Source organism: Engraulis encrasicolus, chromosome 8, assembly GCF_034702125.1.
Source record: "Engraulis encrasicolus isolate BLACKSEA-1 chromosome 8, IST_EnEncr_1.0, whole genome shotgun sequence".
NCBI classification, from domain to species: domain Eukaryota; kingdom Metazoa; phylum Chordata; class Actinopteri; order Clupeiformes; family Engraulidae; genus Engraulis; species Engraulis encrasicolus.
In genome coordinates, this window is record NC_085864.1 from 48628625 (window position 1) to 48643729 (window position 15105).

The following is a 15105-nucleotide window of genomic DNA, read 5'->3' on the forward strand; positions in this document are numbered from 1 at the left end:
AGTATTTCTGACATCAACCACACCTATCTCTGTGTCTCTAGATGCAGCAGTGCAGTAATGCACTTGGAGTCCCCATGACATGCATCTTCCCGGTGAAGAACTATCATGAGGAAAGTGCTGTGGACGACAAGACGGATTGTTTGATCCTGGATGCCCTGGAGAAGATTGTTCACTTTGCTAATGACTACGTGCAATCAAGAATACAATAAAAGTAGGGATGTGTAATTAATCCTATGTTGATAAGCTTTTTGACTCAAATAATCTCCTTCAAGTCAAGTTAAGTCAAGTTGGTTTTATTGTCAATTTTTTTACATGCACTGGTCATACAAAGAATTTGAAATTACGTTTCTTGCTTTCCCATGCAGACATAGACTAATCTAGGTAAGGACATAGACAGTATAGACATAGACTGTACTCATACATGGACATAAGACAGTATGGACATAGACAGTGCTCATACAGACATTTAAAGTGCAAGACTGGACAACAGAAGACTTGTAGAGAAGTAATCTCCTTACTAATATAGGGCCTAATCAAGTTGAAATGTGAAATGTTTTGGGGTAAGGGGGTCCTAGAGACTTTTTGTATCCTCAAGCATTTAAAAATGTGGCTCTCCCTTAGCCACAAAGTGAAGGTTTAAAAAACAGAGAATCTAGCAGCTTCTATAATCTAGCAGTAGCCTACTAATAAACCTTTTACATCTATGCAGTATCACATCAGTTAGAAGCCTTATTCTCTTTTGTTTCCCTTTGCATTTTCTTTTAAACTATTTTTTAACGTTTGATTGCATACTTTTATTTCTGGTAGTTAGGAAATGGATCACACTCAGTTTTTCTTCTTTCTTGTTGTTTTCTTTTTATTTTAATGTTGCAGGGACTGATATGACAGACGTTTCGGCTGCACAGAGCCTTCTTCAGTGTCAGTGTTACTTTTATTTCTGTAAAAAAGATGATGCTTAGTCAATAAGAGGATGATGATGATTATGACGTTTGTTCAAATTAGTTGAAAGAAACGAAAAGTAGTTACAGCAACAGTTTTTTTTGAAGAACACCTTATATATGAAATCAATAAACAATAACAAGCAATGAGTATCCATGTCCCGGTGTCGTCTGCCCATCTACAGTACAAACTGTAGCTGCCTTCTGCCAGTATTAATCAAATTTGCAGATGTGAAAGCAGTTCAGGACTTTGACCAGCAGGTGGTAATAGAGTGCAGGTGGGGAGGCAACTAAGATAGGCTGACCAGATTTTTGATGTCCGAAACCGTGACACTTGGTGCGTGACTGAAGGACAAAATTTGGTGGGCGGGTCTGGGGGTCCTCCCCCAGAAAAAAATGTATTTTTCAGATGCAATTTCCTGCATTCTAATCAATTTTAGAGGGCGGAATGACAAATCGCAACTGACTCCTTCAGACTTTCTATTCAAGCGCTGGCTGCCATTAATTGTGGCAGGTAAACATGTAATCTTTTCCATATATTTACCCTGATAGACATAGCGCAATGTAGTGGGTGGCCAAAACCGGGACATATTTGTGTCCTGACAGAGTTTGCTCGGGACCTGGGACACACAACTCCAAACCGGGACTGTCCCGGTAAAACCGGGACGTTTGGTTCAAGTTCAAGTTCAAGTTCAAGTAGGTTTTATTGTCAATTTCTTTACATGCACTGGTCATACAAAGAATTTGAAATTACATTTCTTGCTTTCCCATACAGACATAGACTAATCTAGGTAAGGACATAGACAGTATAGACATAGACAGTACTTATACATGGACTTAAGACAGTATGGACATAGACAGTGCTCATACAGACATTTAAAGTGCAAGACTGGACAACAGAAGACTTGTAGAGGACATACATTAAGAGGTATTTGTTGTGCTTTTGTGCTTTTCCTAAAAAAAGTCCTTTATAGCGTTCTGACATGGTAATAGTAGCATTTTGAAGAAAAATAAATATTAAAAAGGTCTGTCAAGTACACCAGCAGCAGTGTGTGTGTGTGTGTGTGTGTGTGTGTGTGTGTGTGTGTGTGTGTGTGTGTGTGTGTGTGTGTGTGTGTGTGTGTGTGTGTGTATGTGTTTAGTGCAGGTAGAAGGTGCGGTGTGCGTCTTGTGTGTGTGTTCGTGTGTCTGTGTGTGTGTGTGTGTGTGTGTGATGGCGTGTGTGTGTGTGTGTGTGTGTGTGTGTGTGTGTGTGTGTCAGTGTGTGTATGTTTGGGTTTAGTGCAGAAAGTGCAGTGTGCTTGTGTGTGTGTGTGTGTGTGTGTGTGTGTGTGTGTGTGTGTGTGTGTGTGTGTGTGTGTGTGTGTGTGTGTGTGTGTGTGCATGTTTTGAGTTAGTGCAGGTTGAAAGTTCAGTCACAAGTATAGTAGTGCAGGTGGAATGTTCAGTCGCAGATATGGTGGTGGGGGATGGGGGGGGGTTGTCAGTGGCCTTGCTGGCTAGAGGCTGACAGTGGAGGGAGAGTGGGTTGAGTGTTCAGCATCTTGATCGCTTGGTGCATTGTGCTGCTCGCCAGCCTGGTCGTACGGGAACGGAGGCGCCTGTACCTCTTTCCAGAGGGCAGGAGGCTGAACAGTTTGTGTGCAGGGTGGCTTGTGTCTTTGATGATCATCAGTGCTTTCCGGGTGAGGCGTGTGGTGTAAATGTCCTGTAGGGAGGGGAGTGGTACTCCAATGATCTTCTTCGCTGTGTTCACAACACGCTGGAGTGTCTTCCTGTTTTTCTCCGTGCAGCTTCCTCCCCACACTGTGATACAGTTGGACACAACGCTCTCTATGGTTCCTCTGTAGAATGTTGTCATGATGGAGGGTGTAGCACTTGCCTTCTTTAGTTTGCGCAGGAAGTAGAGACGCTGATGGGCCTTCTTCGCCAGTGATGTAGTGTTGGTGGTCCAAGAGAGGTCGTCGCTGATGTGCACTCCAAGGAACTTGGTGCTGCTCACTCTCTCCACAGCATCGCCGTCGATGGTCAGTGGTGGCAGTTGTTTTTGGACCCTTTGGAAGTTGACAACAATCTCCTTGGTCTTGTTGACATTCAGCAGGAGGTTGTTGTCTTTGCACCATCTGGCCAGCAGGTCTACTTCTTCTCTGTAGTGAGTCTCATCGCCCTTGGTGATGAGGCCCACCAGTGTTGTATCATCCGCAAACTTCACTAGATGGTTAGTGCTGTGGGTCGTTGTGCAGTCGTGTGTCAGCAGCGTGAACAGCAGGGGGCTGAGAACACAACCTTGCGGAGCCCCCGTGCTCAGGGTCAGGGTGCTCGAGGTGTTGTTCCCTACCCGTACTGCTTGTGGTCTTTGCATCAGGAAGTCCAGCAGCCAGTTGCAGAGGGAGGTGCTGAAACCTAGTTTGTCCAGTTTTCTGATGAGTTGTTGTGGTATTATGGTATTGAATGCTGAACTGAAGTCAATGAACAGCATTCTCACATATGAGTCTTTATTGTCCAAGTGGGTGAGGGCTGGATGGAGGGCAGAGCAAATTGCATCCTCCGTGGATCGCTTGGCTCGGTATGCGAACTGGTAGGGGTCTAGGGTGGGGGGTAGGGTGGCTTTGATGTGTGACAGGACTAGCCGTTCGAAGCACTTCATGATTATGGGCGTCAGTGCTACAGGACGGTAGTCATTGAAGCATGATGGTGATGATTTCTTCGGCACAGGTATGATGGTAGCAGCTTTGAAAAGTGATGGGATGACTGCTTGCTCCAGAGAGATGTTAAAGATGTCTGTGAAGACATCCTTCAGCTCTTCTGCACAATCCTTCAACACTCGGCCTGGTATGTTGTCTGGGCCAGCTGCTTTGCGTGGGTTGATGGTGGCCAGTGTCCTTTTAACACTGGCAGAGGACAGGTAAAGGGGTTGATCATGGGGGGGAGGTCACCCTAAACTAAGAGCATCAGTGTAGTATCAACAAAGCTGCGAACCCCCACCTAGCCCTGAGGCAGTGCAGGGGGGCAATAATAATGATAATGACAATATGATTTGTATCATTATTATTAATATTGCTGCTGTTGTGATGAGGCTATATGTTTTGGCCCAAAAGAAAAGCTCTGGGAAATCTAAAAAAGCAGGGTACAGGCCTGGGTGCCAAACCTAGATCAGAGATATTCTAGACAGAGATACGTCATTTTGTTTCTTTTCCGGTATCCACTTTATGTCGGGTGAACACTCCTTTAGACCTTTGGTTAGGAGACCTTCGGAGTCCCGAGGTTGAGAATAAATGGAGTTCCCTTAGCGCTGTAGATGGCGGTAGCGCACGTCTTGTGCAAACACCTCAAAAAGAGAAGAAGAAGGAGGGGACAACGCCCCCTTAGGAGACCCAACTTGAGCACACGCTTTTGCATTGAGTGGGCGTGTTTTGATTCCTCTTGATTAGAATGTCAAACCCTTTGCCTAGATGTGGTCCAAGATATGGTCCTCAGCATCCAGCAGCTTAGTCATGGCTAGTCCCTTTGCAAACTGCTTAGTCAAAATTGGAACACAGCAGCCGTTGTGTGTTTCTCGAAACCATACTGGCTATGTTAGCTACTTTGCAATGCAGTTTCCCATTGGCAACTACCCGTTGCTAACTGGCTATCAACTGCGCTTTTGAGAAACGCACCCCAGTTTGGTCAAAACTGGTCCCTTCACTTCAGTATTAGCACAGTAGCTTAGTCAAAGCTGGGGTCCGTTTCTCGAAAGCGTCTTTGCTATCGTCGTTAGCAAACACCTTCGTAAGAGCGACTCAACTCTCTCTCGACAGCGACACTCACAACTAAATCCAAGGGAATGGTATGACGGTCTAAAGACGGTTAGCAACGTCAAGAACCGAGAAACGGACCCCTGCTCCCTTCATTCCAGTCTGGACTGACTGTTGCCCCGACTGACTAACCTCGTGGTGCATTTGATATTTGTCATCACCTGCCAGAATTATGTTGCATTGCTCTAGGGTTAAGAGTTAATGCTATCACATACACATAGCAAACTGGCTGTCCAAAAATGTGCGGTATGCATACACTTGAATCATTGTAATTGTTAATCATTATGTAATTTTAATGTGTTTTATTTTTAGGGTCTATTCCCAAACGTATGTCAAAGGTTTACGATATGAGGCCTGCATACATTTATGAATAAAACACCAATACAATTATCTTGTACAATTATTACAAGTAGGCCTAAGTACAGTATGCATTTTTGGGATTGTAACAGGGGAAACCAAACAAAGGCTCACGCTTCATAGAATAATTTTATTGATGTGACTGCAAAGAATGCCATTCCTAAATGGATGTATATGCGAGATTTACACACACAAAAACCAACAACAAAAACAGTGTGCAGCCCTATGACAGTATGCTTTTAGAGATGCTGGCAGTGCTTTCAGACATTGCATTACATTACATTACATTGCACTTCGCTGACACTTTCATTTATTCAAAGCGACTTACAGTTATTATTTGTCAGGATATTGGTTACAGTCCCTGGAGCAATGTGGGGTTAAGTGCTTTGCTCAAGGGCACTTCAGCCATGGATGGAGATCTAGGGAGAGGTCAGGGGGGATTCGAACCTGCAACCCCTGGATTGAAAGACCAACTCCCTAACCACTAGGCCATGGCTGCTTTACTTGCTGATGTAAAGAATGTTAAGAATGTAAATGACATAGACAAGACCAGAGAATGTAAAGAATGTAAATTACATATTTTGGACTTCATCTGCCTTCATTGTCTAAGATATTGGCAATTCAAAACCTCATTGTTTGCCAAAAGTGGGTATCTAGGCTATTGTCACCCAGTGCCATCGCTCAACCGTATTGATACATTAGGCTCAGAGATTTATTCTCTGTCCTTGTTGATGAAGTTAATATTTTCCTGGTTCCTTTAACAGTAAAATTCACGCTTTGCTCAGGTTTCTTCTCCCTCTTCCCGTTTAAGTAGTGTCAATTTAAGCCATTTTACTGTAGCATGGCACTGGCAGATACTCAAATCAACAGTGTCCCATCCCTCGCTGTACAGAACAAAAACATTCACTTCCCTGGGATTTCACAAGGGCATTAAGATAAGGTTACTTGAGGCATTGGGCATACAGAATATTGCAAATTCAATATATTACATGGTCAGATAATCTGATATAGCCAATAACAATAATACAAAAATAATTAAAAATATATATTTTTAAAAACAGTTAACTGGGTGGGTACGCATGTAGCCACTTGCAAAGATTGTATTCAAAATGTAAGCCTCAGACAACGCCAGTACTGTATATACATATTTGACATAAATATAAATAATATATAAAGCATTTCCAGTTCCAAGAATCAACAGTATCATAATCTTATTTGCACTGTATTCTCCCCAGTACAAACTGTATACAGTATGCTTGTTTGAGAGTGGAGAGCGACCTCTTGGTGGAAAAAGTATTTAAAATCCAAGGAAGGTCAGTCTCAATATTCCAAGAAAGATTCCTAAGTTATACACATACAGTAAAAAGATACGTGTACTCCCACACACTCACACACCCTAGACTAGCGCCAGGCTAGTCTGTTTAGGTCTTTGCTGTTTCATCCAATGCTCCCAGCAAGTTGATCACTTTCTTCCAACAAACCTGTACACTCATTGGCTGCAGGTGCCCTTCGCCATATCTGAATAGTAAAGACAAAGACATTTGCATGAGTTTGTGTGTGTTTACTCAAACAATTTTATAAAAATGTCAGTGTTTTCATACACAGTCGCAGACAGAGAAAGACAGACACACACATCCATCCATGGCCTTACCTTCCAGGCAGTCTCTAACGGCATTGGGCACGTCTTCTTCATTCAGGCAGCGGTGCAGCTCTGTGGGTCCAGCCTTGCCCTTCTGCTGCCTCTTCCAATGGTCCAGCATGCGGAAGCGCTGCAAGGTGACGTCTTGCTCCGCCTCCTGGATCTTGTCCAGCTCCTGCATGGACAGTCCCAGGTAGCTGATGCCCACCTGCTTCCACTCTTTGCCCATGAGCTTGGCCACCATCATCAGCTGCTGGTCCGTCAGATCTGACGTTGCTGTCATAATATGACATTACATTTACATTACAGACATTACATTACATTACAATTACATTACACACTTTTGTCCAAAGTGAATTACAGCTCTTTACGTACAGGGAATTAGTTCGTCATTTCAATAAGGGTTTTGCGCATCCATCAGCCTACTCTTACAGGACATTTCAAATCTGCAACTTTCTGGGTACATGACTGTACTAAGCACAGGGGTGATAGTGAAAAAAAAATCCTGAGCCTGAACTTTTTTCCCTGCTCTAACGGCGACGACAAGATACTGCATAGTGACGTAACGTAGGCCTATTTTGACACAATAGCCTGTGTATGGCCATTATTCAAGCCTGATAGTAGAAGAAAACCCTGAAACTGTAACACTTTCTGAGATAAGAATAACCTAATGGTTAATTATTATCAGTGTTTTTGCTTTTGCAAACTCTGTCAAGCCTGAAATCAGGCATGGAGCCTGAATACTATCAGCCCTGTAAGCATTAATAAATCAGGCATGGAGCCTGAATACTATCAGCCCTGTAAGCATTAGTACTAAGTCATCTGCACAGACTGTGTACCTTCTGTTACCACATGCAGACATCCACCCAAGAAGCAATAATTGGGATTTCCCTTTTAACATCTGTTAATAATATTTAATTTCAGCTTGAAGGAATAACATGCAATATGTGTGAGAGAAATGGGATGGAATTGGAAAAGTGTCTCGGCCTAACACACACATGCGCACACACCTACACACAGACACACACACACACACACACACACACACACACACACACACACACACACACACACACAAACACACACACACACACACACACACCTATTTGCGGTACTGTATTTGACTGATGTGCCGTGAGTCTGCATGGTCTCGTGCCACATCACTACAAAATATGTCAGTGCTGCTCAGCTCTTTGGTTATCCATGTTTGATTCCCTCTGCGAGGTTTCTCTCAGACACACGCACAGACACAAGCACACGCACGTACAGTACACAACCTCTTTCACATACACCATACCTGTGTATTTACCTGTGCGTGACTCTGGGGTGTGTGTGTCAGCTGTGTCTTTTGTCTTGTTATAGTCGACCCCCTGCCTCAGCTCCACTTCCCAAACAGTATGGTCATCCGCATCCTTGATCTCCAACTTGAACTCCTCCAATGGGTTCCTTACGAACACCTCAAAGAATGTTGGGGGGTTCCTGTAGGAAAGCGTCAGCTCTGTGGGAGTGATCTTAAGGGAAGGTGGAATGTTCGGAGCTGCAGAGCTGGAAGGTGTGGAGCTGGAAGGTGCAGAGCTGGAAGGTGTGGAGTTGCAAGCTGTGGAGCTGCAGAGCTGGAATGTAGAGCCAGTCCAGAGGGAGTGGTTGGGGGAAGGCTTGACGATGGCCCTACCACCCCAACTCTCCTGCACCGACTTCCTAGCTGAGGAGGGTGAGGGCAGCAGGAAGGTGTGGAGGACCAGTGGCCGGGGGCAGTGCTCATAGATCAGCACCTCGCAGTGGCTCTTCACCGGGACACCCAGACTCGCCACCAGCTGCCATATAGAGAATTGCTGCGCTAGGAGCTTTCCGTGGAAACGAGTCAGCTCACACGTTTCCAGGGAAACGCCACAGTCGTCGCCGTGTAGGGCCCTGACTGCGTCTCCCAGCACACCTAGGCCAGAACCACCTAGGCAGAGGGAGTGAGGAAGGTGGACCTCCTCCAGCTCTCCTGACAGGAGTTTAATTTCCAGAGGGGGACCCACGGCACGGTACTGTAGCATCTGCAACTGGGCCCAGAAAATCTCCTCCTTGCTGATGCGGTACTGCAGGGTGACTGGACCAGGACACGACCAGCGCAGGCCAGATTCTGAGCACTCATAGCTCCCTGCCGGAGAACTCACAGTGTACACACACTCTCCACTCTCCAAGGAGATAGAGGGCTGTAACACACACCAGTGGCCTGGGTCCGGGATGTGGACACAGGTTTGACAGTTGATTCTCTGACGACTTGCAACAGTGCGCATGCACACACAGACACAAACACAGACATAAACACACACACACACACACACACACACACACACACACACACACACACACACAATTATGGTTATGATAAACTGTCATTATGGTTGTGAAAAAAAATATCAGTATGACTTCAACATGTGACATATAATCATTATAGTGTTACTGCTTCACACACATAGCATCATGCAGCATACAGGAGCACAGGTGCTCTCTTTGGATAGTCACAGGTGAGACTAGATAATACACATGCAAACAAACATATGTATTTTTCCTGCCACACCCACACACCCCTATTCACTTTACTTAAGCAATAACTCACGAGAGACCGTGGGATTGTGCTCGATTTACAACGTAAAAGGGGAGTCGGGCACAACGCAAACCTCCCCTTACCCGTTATAAATCGAGCACAAACACACAGACTCAAGTGGGTTATTGCTTATCTAACACTGTTACACTTAATTAAATTTATTTTTAAAACGCTGTAATAATTAATTTGCCACACGTCGTTCAGTTGACAATTTGAGGAAGTGATTGTGGTTACCCCGGTAACCACTACTGGGCGTGCGTGCGTTTGTCGTGCTGCCAGACACACACTTCGCTACAAAAACTCAGCGAGGGGCGATAAACACTGCAGGAATGAAACGTCTTTGCAATCATACTGATGCCCAAACCACAGATGATGCAAAGACTGCTCTTCTTGCAGAACCCCTACCTCTACTGATACATATTGTCATTACCAACTTAGATGTGCATAGAATCTTCATTTGGAAGGGTGTGTGTTTACGCCCGATTTACAACGAATCGAGAATCAGACCACACAGTGTTAGATAGGCAGACAACTCTCGTTTCAATGTTTTAGTTTTAGTAATTCTATGCATGTGACAAATTCAACTCCTTAAGTCCTAATCTTTGATACACAAGTGTGCAGCCATAGCACAAGACAGTCAGAGGCAGACGCTGTCAATCTGCCACATCTTTATCCTCAGGGACCACAGATGTCTTTCTCCACCTTAGCCACTTGATTTGCAGAGGCTGACCGGAAACACCTAATCTTCTATGTTCCAGAAACACCAGGAGTCATGGTTTGTAATTGACATGGCCATTTGAATGAGGCATACACCAACATTATCAGGATATTATTTCCTACTCCGTATCCAACAGGATATTAATTCTTGCTTTTAGATTTTTCTTTTCTTCTTTTTTTTCACATCTGTCCATCTCAAGGTAAAGACTTTTGCAAAACAGGTAACTGCATCTCTGCCCTACTTCTGAGGGGGCCTGTGTGGTTAATTCACTGGTCTGCTACACTGGACACCCTGGTTCAAGGTCCTGTCCTGCAATGCAAATTCCCTGACAATAGCAAATGTATAATTGTGCAACAGCACTGCATGAAAAGAGGAATTTGTGGATGAATTTTGCACCTTAAATTGCCTCATACCTCAAGCCACAGCATTTGCGGCTCCCCCATGCCCCCCTCCCATCCCCTTCTCAGAAGAGCCTTTAATATGTAAATGCCAGTGATCAGGTCGGGAGCTGCCCCAGTCAATTTCAAGTGGGGTGGGGTGGGGTGAGGTCAGGTGGGTGGGAGGGAGTGGGGGGTCGGCAGGCCTGTTTCTAGGATTTTGGGGTCCCTAGGCAACGGGATTGTTGGGGGCCCTAGGGCATTTTTTGGGCTTTTACTAAAGTGTGTGTGTGTGTGTGTGTGTGTGTGTGTGTGTGTGTGTGTGTGTGTGTGTGTGTGTGTGTGTGTGTGTGTCTGTGTGTCTGTGTGTATGTTTTTTCACGCTGCCCAGTGGTGTTTTTCAGAATCACTAACCATTAAACCAGGGGTAGGGAACCTATGTCTCGAGGGCCCTTGAGGCTGTTTTATCCGGCCCCTGATATCATTATAATGTTTTGCAACTTCACATTAAATAGGCCTATGACATATTTTGCAGGCCTAAGGAATCTTAGAAATTACATTTCCAATGCAATTAAGTTATATTCAGGGGACCTAGAAAAGGTGGGGACTGTTTTAAAGGTGTCTACCTTTAAATATGTCTATATGTCTATATAGGCCTAAAGGTGTCTATATAGGCCTAAATTTTATGGGGAAATCCTGATTTGTGTTCATAGTACGGCCCCCGGAGGATTTTATGACCATGGTAGGAATTTGAAGTGGCCCCTCGAATTAAAAAGGTTCCCCACCCCTGCATTAAACCTTTCTACTAGCCAGAGCTTTGCTGTCAGTACATTTTATTATGATACTATAAGCTCAGAAATTAAGTTGATCAAACAATTTGATCTGTGCTATAAACATTTAAATGAACCTACAGAATAGGCAATCAAAATAGAATCATCTGAATGATCTTTCTTGGACATACATTTTGAAGTGACCCTTCGAATTAAAAAAGGTTCCTCAACTGCTTTTGAGGAAAAACATCAATGTGCTTGGCCACTCTGGTTTTTTAATTGGTATTCTGAACTAAAGCAAGGATTGTTCAAGTTAGTTGAAAATAGACCGTCTCTGGTTAAATTAGTTCTACACCAAGCCTTTAGGTGGCAGTAAAACTAATTGGCGCAATGTGAATTCCACACACAAACCACAAAGAAGCCATCAACCACGGTCAACAACACCTTCCTGCTTCCTGATTGAACAGAACCACGTGCTGTCTGGTTTCACTGTTACGAGTTTCTTGGCGATATGGGGGGAAAGTTCCTCACATACCAACGGAAAATGGGCTTCACATACATGTAAGTACATTTTACTCAACTGTGGTTTAAAGTTTCAGTACTCAAGAGCGACTGAATAGCTCCTCTGAACACAGATCCGCCATTGCTAAGTTGTAGCACAGCCGCTTTACATAGCTGGTAGCTCAAGTCCCCTCAATGTGACTAGGCCTACACTAGTTGCTGCTGTACGCTAGTAAATTCTGATGACTTGCGAGCATCGTAATGACAAAATGCTGTGGTGAATGTGTTAAGTATACTTGTTGATGGTAAATTGTTTGACATTGCTCGTTCTCAGTTGCCTTTCCCCTGCCTAAAGATAGACAAAGGCTACCGTTAGCATGCTATTGCGTTAGCTCATCAACTAGATGCTGGACACTGCTCATTTTTCACGTCTGCCCGGCATTTCGCTGATGAACTAACGCTTAGACGCCTTGCCAATGTATTTTACAGCGGCAAAAATGCATCTAGGCGACGTTGGCAAGACTGGTGTGCCGTCTGGGTATGTTGGTTTTCCATTCCCTGATTGTCGCTCCCAACGCAGGACGCTCCCCGGTCGGCTCGCTCCCACTAGCCAGACTATCGATCCCACCGCCATATAACGGAGTTAGTTATCTTTTTGATGTTAGTTTTTTGTTTCTAACCTTAACCCTAACCCTAAACCTAACCCTAAATTGCTTGTATGTGGCAGTGTATGATGATACGTGAAATATAATCGGTGGGACTACACGTCCGGGAGTGATAGAAACACCTGGGACTACACGTCCGGGAGCGATCTCAGTTGGGAGTGTCCATCTTTTTCAGTGCTGGGCAGTAGCGAAGCGACTAGTTTAATTACATTCTCTAGTAGCTTGGTCGTAGCGTCACTGCCATGTATCGAGTAGCTAACGTCCCTGTAGTTACCGTAAGCTATTTTTCCTCAAGTAGCGACGTAGTCTACAAAAGCTACAATTTGTCCCCCATCGATTTTACTCAATGATTTTTGTTTTACTTTCCCTATCCTAAAACCTAGGCAGTCACACAGGGCAACAGTAGGCAACCTGTCCTTAAAAAGTATGGGTCCTCAAAACAGCACTTGTTGCAGAAATAAGTGTAGATGGCCTCTTCAAGAAATTGAAATTATGTATGATCACTTTTTCTTATTGTTTCACGTGGAGGTCTACTGACCTTGTCTAAATAATGTAGGCTAGTTTATGTCCATGTATTATATTAGGACCCAAGGTTAATGGGTTATTCTATTTGCCATGTTTTCACAGGCTGCTGTCTCATAATATGGCGAAGACGAGTCACCTGAAGGCCTAACTCGCCATAGAAGACTGAAAGAATGTAAGATTAACTTCTTTGTGACCAATATGACTTGCTCATTGATACATTTGCTATGTCAATATGAGGTGCATGGCGAATTATTTAATTTATTTGTCTCGCTTCTAGGAGCTGTAGAAACAACAGGGTGTTCTTTTTCAGGGTATTCTTTTTTATAGAACTGGACAGGTCATTTATTCGTTCCCCTTGTTTTTTGAAGTGTCCTGCAGGATGCTGTGTCCTGCAATCCTGTGTGCTGTGCTACAGACGCGTGTGGAGGTCAACCCAAAATGGGCACAGTCTCACCACAGAAGAGTGAAAGAGGGTAAGCTTAACCTATAGCCTACGTCAGTGGTGGGGAACCTTTCTCATTCGAAGGGCCACTTCAAATTCATCCGAGGGGCCGTAAAAGTCCTCCAAGGGCCGTACTATGAACACAAACCAGGATTTTCCCTTTCACTTTAGGCCTATATTGAAGGCAGCCACATTTAAACAAACACCACCTTTTTCAGGTTCCCTGAATATAACTTAATTGTTTTGCAAATGTATTTTCTAAGATTCCTTTACAAAATATGTATATTTCATGTGAAGCTGAATCGCATTAAAATTATATCGGGGGGCCAGATAAAAATGCCTCAAGGGTCGCAAACGGCCCTAGAGACATAGGTTCCCCACCCCTGGCCTACATTGTCAATATGACTTGTGCTACTTTATAGATAAGTTGTCAATGCTGTGCATTGCTATGCTTTGATTCATTTTCTTACATCCTACAGATCCTGGTAGGGAGACGGTAGTGTCCTGCAGAATGGTGATGGGCCAATCTTACAAGAGACCACAGAAAACTGATATAGTGTAAGATTATCCCTGTTGGGCTCAATAGGTCTTGCTTATTGACATATTTGCTATGTCAATATGAGGTGCATGGTGAAGTATTTATTTATTTATTTGTCTCGCTTCTAGGAACTATAGAAACAGAGTGCCTGCTGCAGTATGGCGAGGACACCCTGAGCAGAGAGCTCCAATAGACCCAGGTCCAGTGTCTTGGCAGGGTGAAATGGCACTGATATGGGTATGTACTGATGTCAGTTAAAATGAATGAATGAATTAATTCTCATATCTGAATAATGTGCACACTGGATTTACCACACACACACACACACACACACACACACACACACACACACACACCCTAGGCCTAGATGATTTGGACCCAAGGTTACTTTTACCACAGCTCTGGCACATCAATTTTCATTTGTTTAATAACTGGGCAGGTCATTTATTCATTCCCCTTGTTTTTTTTGTTTTGTTTGTTTGTTTTTTGTAGTGTCCTGCAGGATGCTGTGTCCTGCAATCCTGTGTGCTGTGCTACAGACGCGTCTGGAAGCCAACCTGAAATAAGCACAGTCTCTCCACAGAGGAGTGAAAGAGGGTAAGCGTAACCTATAGCCTACGTCAGTGGTGGGGAACCTTTCTCATTCGAAGGGCCAATTCAAATTCATCCGAGGGGCCGTAAAAGTCCTCCAAGGGCCGTACTATGAACACAAACCAGGATTTTCCCCTTCACTTTAGACCTATATTGAAGGCAGCCACATTTAAACAAACACCACCTTCTTCAGCTTCCCTGAATATAACTTAATTGTATTGCAAATGTATTTTCTAAGGTTCCTTTACAAAATATGTCATTTTATGTGAAGCTGAATAACATAAAAATGATATCGGGGACCAGATAAAACGGCCTCAAGGGTCGCAAACGGCCCTCAAGACATAGTTCCCCACCCCTGGCCTACATTGGCAATATGACGTGTGCTACTTTATAGATAAGTTGTCAATGCTGTGCATTGCTATGTTTTGATTTATTTTCTTACATCCTACATATCCTGGCAGGGAGACATAGTGCATGAGACTATAGAAGACAAAAATAGTGTAAGATTATCCCTGTTGGGCTCAATATGACTTGCTTATTGATATATTTGCTATGTCAATATGAGGTGCATGGTGAAGTATTAATTTATTTGTTGTTTCTACAGCTCCCAGAAGTGAGACTGAGTGCCTGTTGCAGTATGACGAGGACACAGTG

General features: G+C 44.0%; 1 protein-coding gene across 1 annotated transcript; it reads right to left on the reverse strand.

Annotated features, from left to right (window-relative positions):
• Nucleotides 1-5992: 5992 nt before the first annotated feature.
• LOC134453940 (uncharacterized) lies at nt 5993-8770 on the reverse strand. Its single transcript, XM_063204686.1, has 3 exons — nt 8038-8770; nt 6741-7004; nt 5993-6000 (listed from the first exon to the last, which is right to left on the reverse strand). Exons 1-3 carry the CDS (start codon nt 8768-8770, stop codon nt 5993-5995), a joined length of 1005 nt encoding a protein of 334 aa, XP_063060756.1.
• Nucleotides 8771-15105: the final 6335 nt, after the last annotated feature.